Genomic DNA, 22,817 nt, shown 5'->3' on the forward strand with positions numbered 1-22,817 from the left:
GTTGATGAATTACAAAACATCTTAGAAATTACATCTTGAAATTTTAATCCAAAATAACTCGAAAACAGCAGGCAGTAGTCATCACCCCTCCAATAAGTTGTAGAGTACTTCTAATTTTGTATCGACTGCTATTAAAATTTTCGAATTAGGGCAAAAACTAAGCCTGCAAATCAAGTTTCTCAAAAAAATAAAAAATTGTCTGTATTTCCGAAACTTGAGGGGGTAGAATCGATTTTATTTGCTAGTCGAATAGTTCTCGTCGAATCCTATCCAACAAACCTAAAATCATCATCCTAGCTCAATTAGGAGCCGAGAAAATGAATGTCTTGGAAAACGTCTTAAGATTTTTGTCTTAAGAAAATTTTCTTGACAGACCGGAAGTAACATCTTGAGATACCGGAAGTCGACTTTCTTAAAGATTGAGATATTTGTCTTAAGACGTTTTCCAAGACATTGATTTTCTCGGCTCCTATGGGGCCTAGAACCATGTAACTTTGGTCTATGTATATACCAGCACTTGCCCGACCCTGTGGCCGAGTGGTTAGCACATCGCGCTGCGACAGCCAAGGGTCCCGGGTTCGAATCCTGGTCGGGCTTGGTTGTTTGTGAATATCCATTTCATCACTCATCCCCAATCTTCGCAAATTAGCCAAGAGGTACAAAACATAAAATAAAATAAACTAAATCAATCATTAAGTTCCGTGGTGCAATCATGAAATTAAATTTTAATTAACTTTTTTTATCCATCTCTCTCTCAAATCTATATAGCCTGTTCATATTTGGCATGTCAGCCATTTTGTTTACGTAGCAAAAAAAATCTCAATGCTCGTTGTAGCCATAAGTATAATTGGATATAATTGCCGGATTTTATTTAATTTTAGGTTTAAAATCAATAAGCGTGCATAAAAAAAAACTAAATATTTTAAATAAATAAGATTCGAATAACTATGTACTTCCACTAGCCTCTGCGATGACGTAGCGATAACGTCGTTGTCTTGTAATCAAGAGTTCGATACCCGTACAAGTGGTTCTTGAAACTGTAGGTCCAGTCCCGATTAGCCTTACTGTGCATAAAATAGACTTAAAACATCAAATCAATCAGTACTTCCACTAGCCTCTGCGTTAGCACAGCGATAGCCTTGTAATCAAGGGTTCGATACCCGTACAAGTGGTTCTTGAAACTGTAGGTCCAGTCCCGATTAGCCTTACTGTGCATAAAATAGACTTAAAACATCAAATCAATCAACACTTCCACTAGCCTCTGCGATGACGTAGCGGTAGGCTTGTAATGAAGGGTTCGATACCAGGTGGGGACATAAGTGGTTCTTGAAACTATAGGTCCAGTCCCGATTAGCCTTACTGTACATAAAGTGGACTTAAAACATCAAATCAATCAGTACTTCCACTAACCTCTGCGATGACGTAGCGATAACGTCGTTGTCTTGTAATGAAGGGTTCGATACCAGGTGGGGACATAAGTGGTTCTTGAAACTATAGGTCCAGTCCCGATTAGCCTTACTGTACATAAAGTGGACTTAAAACATCAAATCAATCAGTACTTCCACTAACCTCTGCGATGACGTAGCGATAACGTCGTTGTCTTGTAATGAAGGGTTCGATACCCGTACAAGTGGTTCTTGAAACTGTAGGTCCAGTTCCGATTAGCCTTACTGTGCATAAAGTGGACTTAAACAAAAAAAAACGCCAACTCAATCAATTAATCAGTACTTCCACTAGATATCAAAAACACGCAACTCTCCTCTATTTTTCATGTCTTCCTCTAACAATTTAACACATTTATTTTTTTGTATTTTTCCTACCTACCAACAACAGCACACAGAAGAAAAAAAATATTCCAGCTACCAAGATGCATGCTTCAAATATATAAAAGCAGAGAGAGACATGAAACACCTTCTATATTCTCTCTCTTTTTGCATGTTTTGTGAGTATATTTTCTTCCGCAAAAGCATTGCCATACTTATAAATCAAAACCAACTCATGCGAGCTAAGAAACAAAGTTACTTACTTTTAGAAATTCTGCGGAAATACTCTTCACTAACGTTGAAAATAAAACAGAACTTTATACACCAGCGCTTTAAGTTTTATACGGTTTTTTAATAACGTCAAAAATGATATGTTAGTCAACGTAACGTGGACCAATAGAAATCCAAGAACCAAATTCTCTAGAACATTCTCCCCCCTACATTTCAGTCACATGTACTTCGCAACTATGCTTGGTGGTAGAGAAAAAATACAATGAATTTTCCGGTTATTTATTTCATAGTCCCTGACCCCGTCTCTGCACCCACGAGAGCGGACGTTACTTCGTGTTTTCATTTCGCCAGCTCTACCACCAAGCATAGTTGCGAAATGTATATGGTGATTTCTGGTTATTTGTATAGAAACGGAGCAACGTATTTCCTGTCACCGGAAAACCCATTTCCGTCCTAGTCAGATAACGAAATTGTCAGGAAAAAAAAGAGATGTGCGGTTGACTACATATTTGTTGAATTCGTGTCGTTGTGCCAACGTTGATAGCATATACAGAGAGAGGGAACGAAATTGCCGTTTTTCTAGATATCCACAGGCAAAAGCGTAATATTTTTTTCAAATACAATATGACAGTCGCTTTTCGATACCGAAAAACTAAATACAATAAGTATATATATATATTTACAATATTAATATTTATTTAACAATATCTACCTACGAATTTGCCTCGAACGAAAACATGTCATAGAAAAACATTTTTCCAACCGTAAATTCAAAAATTTTGGCCCCCGCGCGCGCGCGCGTGCGTGCGCGTGTGTGTGTGGCACGTCGTTCCCCCGAGAGAGAGAGGTTTACAAAGGTTGTGATATACAGAGTTGGAAAATTACGATATGGCGCATTCGCTCATTACTGCTCCCAGCTATAAGTTTTTCTCTCTCTCTAGCCCTTGCCAACTAAAAAAAAGTGTAGGTAGGAGTTGGTAACACTGCGAGAAAATAGAAATCATGCCTTACAAGAAAAAACCATTAAGGCGATTTTTATTTGATGACGTTGAACCCGTGTAGTGTTCCCATCCATCCATCTCTCTCTCTTTTACGGCAGTGCCGGCTCTCCTTGCCCTGTATATGTAGGTTGGCAACATTGCTTTATGCACTGTAACTCAAACCTCAAGCAAAATTGCCAGCCCCTTGCTTGAGGTTAGGTTAGACCAAGGGAAAAAAAGCTGTAGGTGGGCTGTCGGCTGTTTAACTCTTCCCTCTCTCTCTTCTCTCTCTTTTTTGTAAAAGGCTATGGCAAAAGTACCAGTAGGTTGGCAACCTTGCTTTATGCACTGTAAAACAAGCCTCAAGCAAGGTTGCCAGCTTCTTGCTTTAGGTTACGTTAGACCAAAAACCTTGGTGATTTTTTTTTCGAGTAAGATGTTGCTAATACTGTGTCCGAAAATAGGGGGGGGGGGTTTATGCCTTACAAGAGCAAACCATTAAAGCAAGCCCCACCGAGCTTTACTTTCGGGTGTAGTGTTGCCAACACTGCGAGAAAAAAATTGCCAGCCCCTTGCTTTAGGTTAGGTTAAACCAAAAACCTTGGTGATTTTTTCGAGTAAGATGTTGGCAACACTGCAAGAAAAAAATTGCCAGCTCCTTGTTTTAGGTTAGGTTAAACCAAAAACCTTGGTGATTTTTTCGAGTAAGAAGCTAGCAACACTGCACCATCAAATAGAGCTCATGCCTTACGAGAGAAATCCATTAAGGCGAGCTCCTCACTTCAGCTCCTCACAAGATGTTGCAGAAACCGCCCACTTGCACTACTGAAGTTAAATTATTCATGACGACGATTTATGATTACATTTAGACATGAATGAACATACACAGTGAACCCATTTTGATCGGAACTCGAACTCGGAACCTTGTTCGGCAAGAAATACAAATAACCATAAGGCATGAGTGCTTCATTGGAGATGTTCCTCTACTTCCGTCATTTTATCACTAATATATTTCTTTAATATACAATAATAAATCACTAATACCTAAAATAAATATTATTTTGAATTTTCACATGCATATGTTTTTTTACGATTAGAGTGTGAACTGGCACCTGTTTATTTAGATTGTTCTTTGTTTCGTGTGTGGTTAAAGATAGGAAAAATGCTTGCGGAACGATTAGGGCTATAAGAATTCCGTCCGTGACCGAGTGGTTAGCACAGTACGCTACGATGTCTGATGTCCTGGTTTCGAATCCCGTCGTGCGTATGGGTGTGCTTTATGAGTGCCCCTTCATCAATTTCATCATATCATTCATTCTCGTCGTCGCGATTAGCAAAAGGTGAAAGAAAAACGATGCTAAATAAGAAAATAAAAAAAGGTTATAAGAATCATTCTTATTTCCGGACGTGTCCTAGATTTTAGAGTTGTGTCTGGCCTCCGGAAGGAATTTGAAAAAAATCACAAATGTCTTATACGTATTTTGGGCATCACGTAACTTCAAATTAGATGGAGAAACAGAAAATGTAAGGGGAGTCTGAGATAACGTGGTTTCTTGGAGAAGTATGCTTAAATCAAAGAGTGTGCATGGTTGCTACTGGATGTTCGGAAAAACAATTACAATCCCAGCTTAGAAATTACTTCCCGATTATCTAGATCCGGAAAAGTCCGGATATATGTATAAAAATGCTTACTTTGTGAAGTTTTATCGATACTATAAGTGTCGGTAATTTGTTCGAAGTAACAAGTTTCATTCCAGAAATTATATAAGCAGTCCTTATTGAAGAAATAAGGCACAACATTCTGTTTTTCCCCAGTGTATAGTAGTTTTTTACATTTTTCAATAAACAAGAACTTCCAGACTTTGTTTACGAAATTGTGAACTTTTTCCTTCCCAAATTCATGGATTGTTTTCCCTTCCTGGCCCCGTCTCGACGAAAAACGTTCTATCTTGTATAAACAAGTTGAAATCACATACGTCCGTGCTATTAATTATCAGTTGAGGAATTTTGAACTCAACCGTTCACTTCAACATTAATTTTTCAGCTGAAGATGTGTGAAGTGTGGTGAACGTGAAACTACTCATTGTTTGCAACACCGTTATGTATTATATAAATTGTCTCTAATCAAAAACCCTATTACATTACAGGAAGTGATTTTTAATACAATTCTACCACGTATCCAACGTAACCAATATTCAGATTGATTTCAAGCTTCTGTTTGGGTTATTTTGTGTCGCATTTTTACCTCTTGCGATAATCGCGACGATGAAGATGATGGGTAATGATACGAATGCAATGCTACATCTAAGGCTCAACAGGTATCGAACCTGGATCCTCTGGCTTTGTAGAGTGTTACGGTGATTTTTATTTTATTTTCATTTGGTATTTTAAGTCCACTATGCACAGTAAGGCTAATCGAGACTGCATCTACAGTTTAAAGTGGGATCCGAACCACTATGTGTCTCCACCGGGTATCGAACCGGGGACTCTTTGATTACAAGGCGACTTCGCTACTACTCCGCCATCGGGAAGGCTAAGAGAGAGAGAGAGAGAGAGAGAGAGAGAGAGAGAGAGAGAGAGAGAGAGAGGTACGGTGACTACGGTAATGAAGAATTGAAAGTAGCAGAACGACTAAGCTATTCGTTAGTTAATGAATATTTTGAATGTCAGTTCAAATTGGGAAAAAATACTACGAAATTTCCAGAGTGCGTTACAAAACGTTAATTTTTCTCTTTTCACACATTACTTTGCTACTAGATATTTGCATGCTAAGATGTAGAAAGTGCTTCATTTTCAGTGTGTGGAATTGAGATTTATTTCTGAGAATGGAGTAGTGGGAAAAGGATCACCTCACATGTTTGGATTATACCCCCCCACACACACACAACACACACACACACACACACACACACAAAATATATCGACAGTTGTTCTTATAAGGAAATATGACATGTATGAATTGTGTCAAGAACAATTGGAGCCTATTCACATCCCTACGGAACTTGTAAGAAAGCGCACGTAGAGATTGGGAAGTTCTGTTCCTACAAAATCGGGATGTATAGTAAATTAAAAAGCAAAGTGCTACCGTGTGCATTGCACCAAGCCATGAAGGTATGTAGGGGGTGTGAGTTAGGGCCCCAAGCTTTCTTCATCAGGCCGAAGGTGGGGATCAGCACCACGCCCCTGGTGGCCTTGCCCCCTCGAGTTTCCTCCAGGTACCCACTTTATACGACGCTGGGTTGATCACATCACCAGAGCAGGTTGAACAGGTGGACAAAATTCCGATTATCCCCCGTCGGTGACCGAACTCAGATCTCTCGCAGGATAATAAAACGCCCTAACGACTGAGCTACTGCGGCACATATAGTATATACAGGGTGTCGCAAAACTCTTTCAACAACGCTTGGGTGCTGGTAGATATCATTAATACAAGTAACTTTTCCCTATAAAGTTTACCTCGAAAGCGCTTAGTTTCTGCGCTATAAGAGCTTAAAATCTATCCTGTACGTATGCAACCCAACACAGCAAACGCTGGCTTTGACATAATTACCAGGGGCGCGTGGCAGGGTTGCCACTAGCGTTTTCCTCGTTAAGAGAGACGACTTGAAAACAACAACTTGGGAGTCTTGCCTGAGCAAAATCCAAAACATTAATGATACTTACGATGTTGTAAGAAGAATTGAAAGATGAGGATGATAGCTATGATGAAATAACAAATGACACCATTGTCTAGGCCAGGATTTAAACCCGAGACACCTGGCGCCTTAGCGATCTCTGCTAACAACATCACCACGGAGTGTTTCGTGTATCATGCAATATCAACAATTGCAAGGGACACGTAAGATAGGGGAAATCCACGAACGAACAAATGTAAACATGACGTGTTTGCTGCCTCATTTCGAACACGCAGACTGTAATGTTATTAGAATTTATTTGAAAATTATTCCTATCTGTGCTAGCGTTATTGCTAATCGTGTTCGTCTCATTAGGCCTCCCCGATGGCGCAGTGGTAGCGTCGTCGCCTTGTAATCAAGGGGTCCCGGGTTCGATACCCTGTGGAGGCACATAGTGGTTCGGATCCCACTTTAAACTGTAAGCCCATTCCAATTAGCCTTACTGTGCATAAAGTGGACTTAAACACCCAATGAAACAATCATAAGAAAATAATTGCAAGGCTCTTTTAATTTAATGATTGATTGATTCATTCATTCATTGAATTGATTTATTTTACTTATCTTTTTGTGCCACTTTTGGCTAAGTTGCGAAGATGGGGATGAGTGAGGATATGATGAAATTGATGAATGGACACTCACAAACATTCATACCCAAGCCGGGATTCGAATCCAAGACCCCTGGCATCGTAGCGCGATGTTCTAACCACTCCGCCACGGGGGCCGACTTTCAATATAATGCAAAACGTCGTTTAGACATGAATAAATTCACAAATTAAAACTAGTGCTTATTAAGAACCAAAGCCAATAAATGCATACATATATCAATCAAGCGCTGAACTGTAAAGGGCACTCGTATTGCACATTTGCGCATTACTTACATTTGTTCGTTCGTGGATTTCCTCTATCTTACGTGTCCCTTGCAATTGTTGATATTGCATGATACACGAAAAACTACGTGGTGATGTTGTTAGCAAAGATCGCTAAGACGCCAGGTGTCTCGGGTTTAAATCCTGGCCTAGACAATGGTGTCATTTGTTATTTCATCATAGCTATAATCCTCATCTTCGCGATTAGCCAAAGGTAGAAGAAAAGCAAATTATAATAATCCAAATCAATCAATCAATTATGGAGATATTTTAGAATGAGTAAGTAATCTTGAATTTCAGTCTGCCCATTATTTGTCTTGGTCAGTTTATAAATACTGTCAATTCTTCTTACAACATCGTAAGTATCATTAATGTTTTGGATTTTGCTCAGGCAAGACTCCCAAGTTGTTGTTTTCAAGTCGTCTCTCTTAACGAGGAAAACGCTAGTGGCAACCCTGCCACGCGCCCCTGGTAGTTATGTCAGAGCAAGCGTTTGCTGTGTTGGGTTGCATACGTACAGGATAGATTTTAAGCGCTTATAGCGCAGAAACTAAGCGCTTTCGAGGTAAACTTTATAGGGAAAAGTTACTTGTTTTAATGATATCTACCAGCACCCAAGCGTTGTTGAAAGAGTTTTGCGACACCCTGTATAGTATAGTAGCCTATGTAATTCAGGCAAGAATTGTTTTAGTGTTTCGTTCAACGTTTTTAGGGGAATCATTTTCGGATATATAACGTGTAGCTCTTGTCGGTTGTGCGACCTGGCTTGAGAAAAGGCGATTTTCTGACGAACAACATTCAACCTGACAAATCACATGCCATTCCTACATTTTCTGTGCCTATTGGCTTTTGCATGAAATACGAGTTGCTCTTGAGACAGACAGAATCACCTGATCACCTAAAGGTGCAATGTGTGTTGCCTACCCTTCCGGCATTATTTACTGCCATTAAAGTCTTATGCGGAAGAACTTTCTTCCACCATTGTACACCCTTTCCTTTAGGTAACCCTACAGGAAGTAGTCCTTTGGGGCTAGATCCGGTGATCTTGATGGCCAACTGATATCACCAAATCTGAAAATAAGGCGACCAGGGAAATGGTCTCGAAGGGTTCTCATTGGCACTAATCCTGTATGACCAGTGACGGCGTTCGTAAACTCTAGCCAGGTCAGCCGAAGCCGCTCTTTACTGTTCGTAAACTCATGTGCTCCACACACTTCCGCGACGTCGCGGTGACGTATCCGGCTTACTTGGCTCTAAGATTTGTAAGCCTTTCTCGATACGACTGAGTTGGCTGACTGCAGATGAAAACTAGCAGAAAACATGACGCAGCAGCTTTCAATGGCCGGCAATCATTTATTTATAAATATTTTTAAAACCATTTCATTTACCATAATTCAACGTTATTAGTTGATGTTAATCCACGGTACACTAAAGTAAATTCACCAACCAATAAAATACTACAAAATAAATATTTTTGATATGTAGGCATACAGTTGATTCGGTTTTGTCGGTTATTTTTTGTGCAAATTTATAAAACTTGTCAAAATATTCTATTAATTTATATTAATGCAACCGAGCTTTATATAGAGGTGAGATTTAGTGCCATTTAATTTACACCTAGTACCACAGGCTAGAAATGAATACTACTTCCAAAGGAAAGTCAACTGCTTTTAAACATGCTCAAGAGTCAAGCAGACGATCCACAACGCCATAATCCACGCTGTTCGTAAACTCCAGAGGGCCTCACCGATGGCGCAGTGGTAGCGTCGTCGCCTTGTAATCAAGAGGTCCCGGGTTCGATACTCGGTGGAGGCACAAGTGGTTCGGATCCCACTTTAAACTGTAGGTCCAGTCCCGATTAGCCTTACTGTGCATAAAGTGGACTTAAAACACCAACTCGTAAACTCCAGCGTGGGGCAGCTTCGCTAGTGACGTCGACGTGACGATTCCTGTGACGTCTGCGTAATCCACTCGTAAGACCTGGGCTGAGTTGTTTGGAGTTTACGAACAACAGTGTGGCACCATCTTGTTGCGTCCTCATTTAGGGAACGAAAAACGTGATTAACATGTCGTTGTAGCGCTCAGCAGTGACACAGAATTACCATCCACTAGTGAGGAACTCTTCCACAACATAAGTAATTTCAACCAGAGTCCACAGCACCATAATTCAGTGGAAAAATAAAATAAATAATGAATTAAAATTAACTCCCAAGCTCTAGCTTCCAAATACAAAGGCTGTCGCAGAGAAGGTGAGACTAATTCCTGTATAGGAAAACAGCAACCTCCATTGGCTAGCAAATGTAGTAGGGTGAAAATTTGGTTTGTTACCTGCCGATTGAGACCAAAATAAACGAAATAGGTCAAAAAGTCGTGACTGCGTAGCAGTTAAAAGACAAGCATGTACATGGACCCCTCCAAGAATCATTAAAATGAAACAAAAAAAATTACGAACCACAAAATTTTTATTCAGAATCAGCCATATCGAGTAGACGTACATCTTTTTCAAAATAGGCACTATTGACAGCTAAGCAAGCGTCCATACGCTCCTGCCACTTTGTGAATGTCTTTGAAAATTCGTCATCAGGTAGCGAACTGAAGAAAACTCGCGCTACGGTGATCACTTCTTTGTTCGTCATGAAATGACGACCACGTAAAGCGGCCGTTAAAAGTGGAAATAGGCAAAAGTCGCAGGCTGCAAGGTCAGGGCTGTAAGCTGGATGCGGGAAAATTTCCATTTTTCTCTTCGTCGCGTAATCCTGAAAATCCCGCGCGGTATGCGGGCGTGCGTTATCGTGGTGCAATATGAAGGAGTTCTTCAAATGCAGCCTCTTTCTTGCTACGTGCTGGCGCAGAGTCTCAAAGACTCCTTGGTAATACCGTGGCTCTACTCAGTCTGTCTTGGGCCGTGTCCGGATTGGCAAGCGCTCCGTCCCGTTCTCTCCCGTTGCTCTCGCGTGCCGTCGAAGTCACGTCCAAGTCGTCCGAATCTACATGTCCCCTTGTAGTACGGTTGTCACTTTTCCCGCCAGGTGTCAGCCCGAACGTCACCCACCGCGTCCTGGAGCGCAGGCGCACAGTACGGAAGCAGAAGGCAGACGCCAAACAAACAACACAATGATTTCCACCTATTTGTTAATCATATTAAAAATGTAACATGCTATTTCTTCATTTACAATTTTTCTACATTCAGTAATATCGATAAAATGTCCAAGTATCACTGAGTTTTACATCGTTTATTCAGTAAATGTTGTCTGTACAAAGTGAAAGTTGTAATATGGCAGCCCAGCACAGGGTCACAGCGAGTTCAAGCGTGCATCTGTCGCGCCTCTCAGCTCTCCCCTCCGACTCCACGTCTGCCGCCAATTCGGACAACGGAGATTGGCTGAGTCCCCGGATGGAACGGTGCTCTAGGTGACATCTGCTGCCGATTCGGACGCGGCCTCGATCGGCATATGCCTGTTGAAACATGGCATATGTTTTCGCAGCACTTTTCCCTAAACCCCAACAAAATTTTTTGGCATGTCGCTGTTCATCTTGAATACTCATCGCGAAAAGCAATGTTTTACACAAAAACGTGGAGGGGTAAACGAAACACGTTCCACGCAAATCAACACAGCTGCTCACTAATGTGGTTTCGTAACATGTGACAACTTGCTACGGAAACAGAATGAGTCATCCTATACGACGCGACTAGTACCGAAACCATAGGCAGTGTTGCCAAGCCAGGAAAAAATCTGTCTCACCTTCTCTGCGACAGCCTTTGTACATTGCATTTTAAAAATGTTAGTATATTCCCATTGTCTGCAATATGAAATAAAATGTTTCCCATCAATATGGACCACCCTGTATATTCCTTCAATTGTAGTACATTTACTTAGCTTTCCCAATGAAGTTTCAATTTCAGAATAAGATAATAATAGCACACATAACCATCCATTTAACTTATTACATGAATTCTGTTTATACTTATTTGCTTGCAGTTTGATGATTCTTTGTGCCTTGAAAGGGTCTTTCTGGAGCGTGAAAATTCCAAACATTCCGCAGTGTGAAAATCTGGGTAACTTTTTGAATGGCACAGACTTCTCCAAGGTGGGTAATAAATGGTGCTAAAATTCGTGTAAATCGCTTTTGCGAGTGAATGCTTGCAGCAAAAGTGCAGTCACTTTTAAAAATGTAACTTAACTGTAGCCTAGTATACTTTTTTTTAGCTTTAAACAACCGCTGCACAATAGCCAGAAACTGTCCTAACTACATATATGATCCTACTTGCATGATAATTACATCTTATTCCTTTGTACTACTAAGTTTTGATACACTACCAATCCTGACTTAATACTAGCCACTAATTGGTGTAGTGACCTCTACACGTAATGTTGCTAGACATCCAGATATAAAATACACCAAAGAAGTATTACAAAACCTTGCTTGGTCTTAGTTTGCGCCACTGCTTTTACAATGTATAATCTATAAGAACTATTTCGACAGTCTATCCGGTCATAACTTGAAACAAGGAGACATATTTTAAGTGAAGGATTGAAAGTATTAAGACTTCAGAGATAGCTGTGCAGGTTCTAAGAAATTATTTGATAGGGAAAACTGCATTTGTTCGCTTCACTTGTTATAAAATATATGACTAATCATTTCAGGATTTTACCTGGGAAATATATCTCGAAAGTGAGACTTTATCTATGAATAGTTCTAGTGCTAAGCGATAACAAATCACAAATTGACACTTTTACATCCTGTGCTATGGAAGACATCTTGGAAAATGGAGGTTAATTTTTCGTTAATCAGCCGTATTTCGCAAACAGTTGAAAATGTCACAAAGCAAAAGAAAATGTATTGTGTAATATGTGAAAAAACAAAATTCGCGTTTTTAACGCACTCTCAACTTCTGTTAGACACATTTTTCTATATTTTCAACGATTTGCGAAGTAGAATCGAAAACCAAAAATTAACCAACCTTTTCTCAAGATGCAGTATGCACGAGTGTTGATTTTTGTTAAGTTATTACTGGGCTTTAGAACAATTTACAGGTTAAGCCTCCCGTTTAAGGTAAGTTTTCCCACATAGGCTAAGTTTTCCTCCTAATTATATATATATATATATATATATATATATATATATATATATATATATATATTTACTTTGCAGCATCTACATTTCGACAGAAACTTAAAGCTTCCTGTTGATCATATTTCACATTCAGGAATATTAGGATACAAGAACCTGGACTTCTTGGCTGGTCTGTCAAACATAGAATGGGCATTGCCTGTACTTACGAACTATGGAATTTGCCGATCTGTCAATATGTTGAATGGAGGTGACATGTTTGTGAACAGCAGGTTAGCTATTTTAGAGAGATGATGTTAAAAAGACTAAGTACTGGTAAAACGTGTTTTCAAACAGTGGGTATTTCAGACTTATATGAAATGCTCATTCAAATGCGCCAAAATATACATATGGTGATTGAATGATGTATCCATATTATAGTGGGATTTACCTTACACAATATTACTGTATTTTGTGATGATGTTAATATAATTTCTGTATGTATCAACATATTATTATAACCTAATATGGTTGTTGTCATAGTTTTTTCTTTCTTGATTAACACACTTCAAACAATGTCTATGCCTCATTCATTCGATGCTATTATTATTATTATTATTATTACATGAATTCGATGTCACCTTAAATGTTTTAAGTTTTTCTTTGTACAATTGGCAAAAGAGGAAGAATTATGTACCTTGCCATGACAGTCTTACTTATGTATGATTTACTCTCAATACCTCAGATGCTAGTAGACGTATACCGGTATTATAAAAAAAAAAGACAATACCAAATGTATGCAGGCCTGTTATGGTATAAATCGTATCGCTTTGTTGTGGATATGCTTGTATTTTTTGCCATTTTTAGAAAACGAGAACTTCATATAGATCTTGCAGATACTGAAGTATCGATAGTTACTGTTCTACCATGAAGAGAAAAACCTCCTGACGCTGTCGTCGAGTGTTCAATTCTAAGCGAGAGAAAGGAGCGTGGATGATGCAATCAGCTGCTTACAACGTAATCCTTCCCCCACGTTGTTAAATTGTGTGGCGTTCTTCCACACATCATCGTCACCTTTATTCAGTGACAAGTATTTGCACGAAGGAACGTAATGTTTAAGGTTATTTAATTTTTTGACATAGAAGCAATTATGTCATAAATAAGGAGAGAGACTAGCACAAGCGAAGTGGTGACTGCGAGAAAAGTAAACAAATGACTGTCCATTTTAGATCGCGAGTTGGCCACTGGCTTTGTCTTCTCCTTATGACAGTGACAGTAAATCGTAGATTAATCAGGTATGCTTCCCCTCTTATAGCAAATTTCACCACAAAAAGCTTTAAATAATTAAAGTGATATCGATTTCCTATAGGGCTATATAATAAGTCATTACAAACTGGTAGCGACCTGAGTCATGAAATGTATTTCCGTACAAAGAAAACAACAAAAGAAATAACATATAGTTAGTATCTACAGTTGTCAAATTTATAGCCACATTTCAAAACAGCACAAGTAGGCAAAGTATATTTCCGCAGCGTTTCTTTATTGAGTTTTCATACTCACCTTACAAAGCGTTTTGATATATGCCGATTTACTCTATTCTTTGAAGTAAAGTATTCATACTCATTATATGGAACTATCGATTTTGTCTCCATTACTCTCCAACGAAACCTTAACTTCAATACTTCAAAACAAAACTTACGCAATAGTCTTCGAAAAGTTACCAAACACATTTTACATCAAAACTACGTAATATTTCTAGAGTTATGTTCCAAATTTAGATTCTTATGATTTTGAATGTGTTACTCTTTTTAACTTTAACGCAAACGAAAAAATTAACTTGGAAAAAAGGGCCACAAAAATTCTGTATTTCAGTTCAAGCGAATTCGTGGGTGATACAGACTATATCAGTGCAGAGTTTGGTACTTCAATCAAATTTTGTAAAAATCCTTTCAAATTCATGAATACAACTTAGATTCGTGTTCATTTGGAACGTTTTATTTAGAAACCACATTTTCCCGCTCAGTAGTACAGACTTCCTTTTTCTTATGACACTTACCTAAGGTGACCATATACTTAAAACAACAAACAAGGCATTATTCATATTTCTCTGAAGGAAAAACGGGACAAAACGGGACAGCATAATATACACATTTTAATGTAGAAACTCTTTCGTCATAAATATTTATGTTTGAAAACTAAATAAATAAATAATATATAAATAACTTACATAATGGTGATATACACAATGAACATATCACTCCAACCTAGAAGTCATTCATTGATATTTTACCGATGAATGGCTATTCTTCAGCATCCAACTTTTCAAGTAACATTTTGAAAAAGTTTACACATGTGTGATTAAAGTTCATCTGATTAATCAACATAGCTTGTACTGATTGAGTTTTTTTGTAATTTGTTCACAAATCATTCACGTATGAAAACACTCGTTCAGTGGGGGCATTAATTTCAAGTAAACAGAGAGAGGAAACTTCAATATTTTAAGAAAATTGGAATATGACACATTGTTGACATTGGAATGCGAAATAATTTCTACCCAATGTCACAGTTCATAGTAATAGTAGAGAAGGTGTATTGTTGCAGTAATTCTATGCCGATAAGTCAATGTCACACAAAGGGACATTTTGGGATTCCGTTTTACATTTTAATAAATCGGGACGGGGACTCATAAAAAGGGACTGTACAGGTGGTGTCCCGACAAAACGTACCAGCGACAAAACATACCACTTGGGTTTTCGCGACGAAACGTACCACTCAGATAAACAGCTGCCTGTGAAGGATCTACTAATAAGTTAAAAATATTTACTCCGCGACAAAACGTACCACTTCAAGGAAAACGCTTGAACTTGCCCTTGACATGTCAGACATTCCAATACGGTGCGCTATCTGCCACCCGAATCAGCACCCAGCTAACTTGACCTTGAGTTAGGTTAGGTTACGATAGGTTAGGTTAGGTTAGGTTATAGGTTCATGCTCCCAAATTGGCCGCCATATCTGCGATTCGCAAAGTGTTTCCTTCGACAGAAATCAGTGGGTGCTTTTTCCATTTTAAGAAATGCCTTTGATGTAAAGTTCAAGATATAGGACTTTCGGTCGAGTATCGAGAGAATGAGGAAATCCCTTTGGATATACGCATGTTTGCCGCTCTGGCCTTATTAAAAACGGAGGAAGTTTATGATGGATGACTGGAAATACACTCTCAAACCCCAGAATCAGCGAAGCTAACTCTTTTCTTTGATTACTTTGTGAATAGTTGGTTTCAAAACGCGGAAATTCGAATAACAGTGTGGAACTGTAATAAAAAACGACACGATTTTTGATGCCGTCCCATCAAGTGGTACGTTTTGTCGCATCGCAAATATTTTAAGACTCATTCCAAGACGCTTCGCAGGTAGCCGCCCGGGTGGTAGGTACGTTTTGTCGCTGGTACGTTTTGTCGCATATTCGTACAGGTTTATACATGACGTCTTGTCACCTAACACTTACCAGACTCTTAATGAGCACCTGAAAGTTGCAAGATTAAAAAAAAAAAAGATTTTTCAGTTATCCCATCTTGGTATTTTTATTTTATTACTGTGCTATATCAGAAGTGTTATTTACATAAATTAAAGTAATTAATAATATGTTTCAGTGATTTCAGTCGAATTAAATTGATCAACGAGACCATGAAAATGGCAAATTGGTCCCTTCAAGATGGATACACAACTACTGACGGTGAGTATTAATGAGGTTGCCAGGGACCCTCCTCACTAACCTCAATTATCCCTAGCAATAAACTTAAATTTTCACTCCTATCAGGGATGATTTTTCGCTTTCAAAACAATATACTAGACGGAATAATACAAACAATTTTCAAAAATGAACTTGTTCACAAAGCAAATAACGTTTTTGTGCTTTCAACTGACATTACGATAAACTAACATATTATCAAAAATACACAACACAACATATTATCAAAAAATAATAAAAAAATATTTTAGGTGTTTGTTCTTATTTGGTAAAAAGTAGTAACAATGAGAGAATTTAATGGATTTTTTTCTCCTGTCACCATTCACACAATAAATCTCCAATGCTATTCATAGAACAAAGATCACTTCTGCGCATTGGTTACAAACAATTTACAATTCATTAAGCGATTCTCTAGGCTTCCATCTTTCCAAGTAGACTTTCAGAACGCGTGCATCAAGCAGCTGAAGAGTAATTAATATTGATTGATTGATTGATTGATTTAGTTTATTTTACTTCGCGTTTTGTGCCTCTTGGCTAATTTACGAAGATGGGGATGAGTGATGAAATGATGAAATTGATGAATGGACATTCACAAACAACCAAGCCCGAGCGGGATTCGAACCCGGGACCCTTGGCGTCGCAGCGCAATGTGCTAACCTCTTTTTTTTTTTTTTTTAAAGTACTTTATTTCCTTGTTACATTTCCAGAATACAAAATATGTCCATCCAATACAACTGTTTTTAGTAATAGTTACATAGTATGCATGACAGTTAAAAAATTTGCATACGTAGTATGCATAAAATATGAAGAAATATGTTGATATTCTTGATTCATATATATTTCAAATCTCTCACGAAAATCATGTTTCTTATAGGTACTAAGAAACCAAGCATAATCCCCTAATATCCATTGTACACTATGTACCTTTGTTTTCGGGTAATAAGTAAAACTTGGGTACAAAAGATGCTCAATCGTGATTTGCGTCTGGCTTGTTCTGCATATTATACTGATCATTTTCGTGATATACTCCCACGTTGATTTTGTAATTATACACTCACTGATTAGGTGTTCTACACTTTCTTCTACATTACACCATTTACACAGCAGAGTTTCCGCTAGTCGGAATCGATGAAGTTTAGTGCCAGTTATCACAATTTGGTGAACCATACAATACCATGCAGACCTTAGCGTTGTTGATATATGTGTTGCATGTACATTACATCAAACTCTGTTCCACAGGACACGAGGGTGCTTCAACATTATTTTACATTTATTATACCTAGTCTTACAGATAATTTTGTATATATTTTTTACAGTGGGTATTTGTAGATTGCCCGGTAGTAACAAAGAATAACATATTTCCACAATATAATCTACCAAATATTGGCACTGTTTGGGAATAGTGCTTATATCAAGTGGACATGCTAATACAATAGAGTTCAAACATTGCTGGAGCATCGTAGCTGTCAGACCTTCAGGATCATTTATCAGAGCGGCAAAGTTAGCCTGAATCATTAGTGCTTGACATTTGGTTGCCACATGAACCAATTTTAATCCGCCGCGTTCAACAGATAGACACATTGTTTCATGGCTAACCCAAAGGATATGTCCAGACCACATGAACCAATTTATAGCACTCTTCAGTTTCGCAAGGTCTATTTTTCGTGGTGGAAGAATTTTCGCCAGAAACCAGACCTTGGAGAGCGCGAACATATTTACAAAAGCTGCACGTGATAGTAAGCTTAAATTCCTAAGCTTATGTTTACATAAAACAGCTTTTATAGCTCCTATTATCGAATTATAATTTAATTCCTGCATCTGTTTAATTGCCATAGTAAACATTATTCCAAGTATTTTCAATTTTGGAACAACTTGAAAAGGTCCTTGAGATCTGTTTTGGTTTGTAGAATTTAAATACATCATACGAGTTTTTCCATAGTTTATCTTTAAACCTGAAACCAGTTTGTATTTCTTCAGTTGCTGATGTATAATTTTTGTGTCAGTCTGTGACTGAACTAAAATACTGACATCATCTGTATACGATAATACTTTTATATTTTGATTGCTAATTGTAGCACCAGATATTCCCTTTTGTAAGGATATTAACAATGGCATAAGCGAGACACAAAAAGCCAACATGGAGAGAGGACCTCCCTGTCGAAACCCCTGCACACGCAGGGAAGGGGCTCGTTAAGAATCCATTTATTTGGATTTTGGATTCTGCGAATTTATACAGATCTTGTAAGGCATTTAGAAAATTTCCACCTAGACCAAGTTTACCAAAAACCTTGAACATTTGTTCATGATGAACAGAGTCAAAAGCATGTTGGAAATCTACAGCTAAAATGGCATGATTTACATTTGCAGTGTTGGAGTTTGACCTAGCAATTACTTCACGGAGTGTTTGCAATACACCATATATATTTTTGTTTTCACCGTAACATTGATTGATTGATTTAGTTTATTTTACTTCGCGTTTTGTGCCTCTAGGCTAATTTGCGAAGATGGGGATGAGTGATGAAATGATGAAATTGATGAATGGACATTCACAAACAACCAAGCCCGACCGGGATTCGAACCCGCGACCCTTGGCGTCGCAGCGCGATATGCTAACCACTCGGCCACAGGGTCGGGCATTTTTTTTTTCACCGTAACAGTATTGCATCTTACCAACTAATTGTTCAGCATAAGGAGCCAGCCTTTGCATCATACACCGAGAAAATATTTTGTAATCTGCACACAGTAGAGTTATGGGACGATAATGAGAAACTTTCTTTGGTTGCGCTATTTTTGGTACTAATACTATAACACCAGTATTTGATGATTTACCTGTGATGTGGTTCTTAAAAACTACATTCACCCATTTTGTTATCGTTTCCCCCATCAAATTCCAAACGGTTTGAAAGAGAGCAGTGGGAAGTCCATCAATTCCAGGAGAGGAAAAGGGTCTTCCCGCCATGACTGCTTTATATACTTCTTCCATAGTGAATACATTGTCTAAACGATCTCTATCAGTATCATGCAACACTGGGGGAATATTTTCATAAAATTCATCAGCATCTGAATTACCATTAGTACTTGTATCCGAATAAAGGTGACTATAATGATCATAAAGTACATTCTTAATGTCCGAAAGTTTTGTATACTCCCGTTCATCATCCATTTGAAAGATTCCAATTTCTTGCCTCGTTGCGTTTTTCCTCTCTCTTGTATAATATGAGCGCGAGATACAGTTTCATGGCAATCTAAATGTGGGAGTCTGCTCCTAATTTCGACACCATTACGTTTCTGAGCATGCATACGTAATAAAGTGGCTTGAATTTGCTATATATCAGTTTGCACTGTTTTACCATTCGTTGCATCCTTTATAAGCTCACGCAACACACTGTAATAGAAGTTATATTTGAGGTTCCAATATTCGGATCGTTCTTTGCAAAATTGAACACAAATTTTTTTAATACCAGGTTTTAAAAAATTTTCCCACCAACCTAGGATATCTGTCTTTTTCTCTAAATCTTTTTCCCACTTTTTCCATTGTTCATGAAAGGCGTGTTTGAAATTTGGCTCTATGAAAATCGAAGTATTTAATTTCCAATATCCGTATCCTTTCGCAACCTGAGGGATATCCAAATTTATCCCCATAATTACAGCTGAATGGTCAGAAAAAACACGTGGGAGTAAGTTGTATTGATTTCACATTTTGACTTAATTGGGGGGTGACATAACGATCTAAACGTGATGCACAGTTGTCTCGGAAATATGTATATCCCAATTTCCGATTATGCTTAGCGATCCAAACATCCACAAAAATAAAACCATGAACTAATTTTTGTAATGAATTCGATGTTGAGAACCCAGGTCGTTGATCCTGTGGATATAAAACACAATTAAAGTCACCTGCACATATTATATGCTCTTTCCTCCCTTGTAATTCTGCTGCTACATCAGTATATAAAAAAAAACTCATTTCGCAAGTGACGGGTTTGTATTTCCAGACGAAGCATATATGTTGAATAACCAAATATTTGATATTTTTGTACCTATTATACGGCCAGATGGATGTTGAGTTACGTGAGAGATCGGCAGTCCTTTTTTGACAACTAAGCCCGTTCCTTGTGCATGACACGTGGGGTTTGAATATGCCACATACTGGGCTGGTAATGCAAGCTGGGTCACAAACACTTCCTGCAGAAGGGCAACTCTAAAGCGCGTTGTTTCATCGTGGAACTTAACTTATTTATGTTAATAGTCGCTACTCTAACAGTTGTGTTCATAATAATATTTATCATTAAAGGTAAAAACACATGAAATACTCCCGTAAACATGGGTTGCCACTCTGAACAGTGTAAAGCCACTATCGAATTATCATTCATGTAGACCTCTATCATAATACCTGTATGGTCACCACAGTGTATAGCCACTATCAAATTATCATTCATAAGTCATGGTGTAAACCGCTATCATTACACAATAGTACAATAATTACTTAACATCTTCAACATTATTAATCGTCAACTTCTCCTAGAATACATTAACTACGCTTTCCACAAAATATATCTGGGCTACGTTTGTTACTATTAGAAGGTTTTTCTTTAGTTGCATTGTCCGAAGTATTTGTTATACTGACCTGTTGAGAATCTTGTTTTGTGTTACCGGTTTCTACTCTAAATTATTTTTAAACTAATTTGGAACTTACGCCTTCATTATTTTTCTTCATCTTCCTATGTAACACCATTGACTCTTCCGCAACTGATATAACCTGGATACTGATCGCGAACGTGATTTTCTAAGGCAGGAAACAACTGGAAATTCTGTCTTCGTGAACAAAGCAATTGGGAGGGAGAAGAGGTATGGGATGGAACTCTTCTAATGTGATCAAGGTTGTCTGCTCCATTGCTTAACATCCTGTTGGTGTGTTCTCTACACTATTTTCGTGGCGGGTACCGCATCGGTGATTATGGTGCTATCTGTGTTTTCTCCTTTGTTATCTTCTGACTCAGTGCCGTCTGCTGCTGATGGCGCTGAATGTCTTGGTCTAGTCTACACGGGTAGCACAGTAGATTCATAGGCCTTTTGGTACATTGTCAGCGGGTATATTGACTGGGCTCCTGCGGGGCCAATTTTCAGGGTATCGACTTTTGGACGTTTGGGACACTGGGCCACACTAAGCCCCACTTCTGCTCACGCCAGGCATATACGTTCTTGCCCAGGGTATGTCACCAAGTATGAGTCTCCATTCATCATTACATATGAAGGTATGGGTTTACGTAATATCAACTTAATCAGGACACGTCCAGTTCGAGTAGGGTAAATGTGTTCCACAGGGTATGTCTCGTCCTCAATTTTCAACACTTCTCCATAAACACTCATGACTCGACCTATCACTTCTGCACTTAATTCAGTTGGCGCTACATGGATTCGTACAATTATGTGTCTCTGGTGGGCCCATTTTACTTCAACCTTATGGTCACCTAATCGTTCGCCTACCACTTTTGTCACAAATTTCACGTACAAGCACATACGAAAGTAATCTGTTTCAAAACTGAGCACTTGGTTCGTAGACAAGTGGCGTATGTATCGTGAAACCATCGATGAAAATCCAATGACGTGTGTCGCGTTTTGACATCAGTGAAAACAAATTTCAAGGTGTTTTCTCGTTGGGTGTTCATCGTGGTCTATTTCATCGTATGTTCACTGTCACTCAATAATTGTATATCAAAACCACACACTCACTCCAAATGAAAGGAAAGTAACACAACACTAGCAAACCGTATCCGGCCCTATCTAACTCGGGCAGTTCGACCACTCAGCCGTCACACGCGAAGAGCGGAGCTCGCTACGTGTTGCAGGCAGACTAACACTCTGCCACAGGGTCCGACAGTAATTAATATTGGTTTTACCCAAGTTGTAATTGTTATTATTCTTGTCATATATATATATATATATATATATATATATATATATATATATATGCATGTATGTATGTGTGTGTGTGAGCGGGTGCATCTTATTCGAAAGTTTTCATTTTTCTCTTTTGATATCTTAAGATAAAGTGGATTGTTCTTTGCATTCAGAATTTTTCAAATTACTAAAAGAAATAATAAATAAATTAATGCTGCACGAGAGTACCTATCTATACCAGTATCGTGGCCAAGGTTGATAGTAGACAGCCTATGTGTTTTGCCTCCTTTCCTGCATTTGACTCTTATTTTACAAATTCGTGGTCAAATAAGGTTATGACCTCCCACCAACCCGCTCTTGGCACGCCATCTATCTAAACTAATGAGTTTTAAAATTGCAATAAGGTATGAAATATAAAAAAAAGAGATTGGTGAGAAGAAATTAAAGGTTTATTATGTAATTATTAATTAACTTAATATTTTCCTTTAGTTATTGTTGGAAAAAGTAGGAGGAACGAAGAAAATTGTGTAATGCATCCCCTCACCTTCTTCACTCTCTCCATGTTGAAGCATAGAAGCATTCCCCGAATATCCCCATAGTGAA

The 22,817-nt window shown here is 38.4% G+C and overlaps 1 protein-coding gene across 3 annotated transcripts in view; it reads left to right on the forward strand.

Annotated features, from left to right (window-relative positions):
• Positions 1–22,817, forward strand: part of LOC146003575 (uncharacterized) — a 340,389-nt gene that overhangs the window by 74,385 nt on the left and 243,187 nt on the right. For all 3 annotated transcript variants that reach the window (XM_083141873.1, XM_083141874.1, XM_083141875.1), the window contains exons 4-6: positions 11,495–11,603; positions 12,669–12,859; positions 16,216–16,298. In XM_083141873.1, coding sequence (XP_082997999.1) covers positions 11,495–11,603; positions 12,669–12,859; positions 16,216–16,298 — 383 coding nt within the window. The remainder of the gene's footprint in view (positions 1–11,494; positions 11,604–12,668; positions 12,860–16,215; positions 16,299–22,817) is intronic.

The sequence above is a fragment of the Lepisma saccharinum genome, chromosome 20 (genome assembly GCF_977018435.1).
Source record: "Lepisma saccharinum chromosome 20, izLepSacc3.1, whole genome shotgun sequence".
NCBI lineage: Eukaryota > Metazoa > Arthropoda > Insecta > Zygentoma > Lepismatidae > Lepisma > Lepisma saccharinum.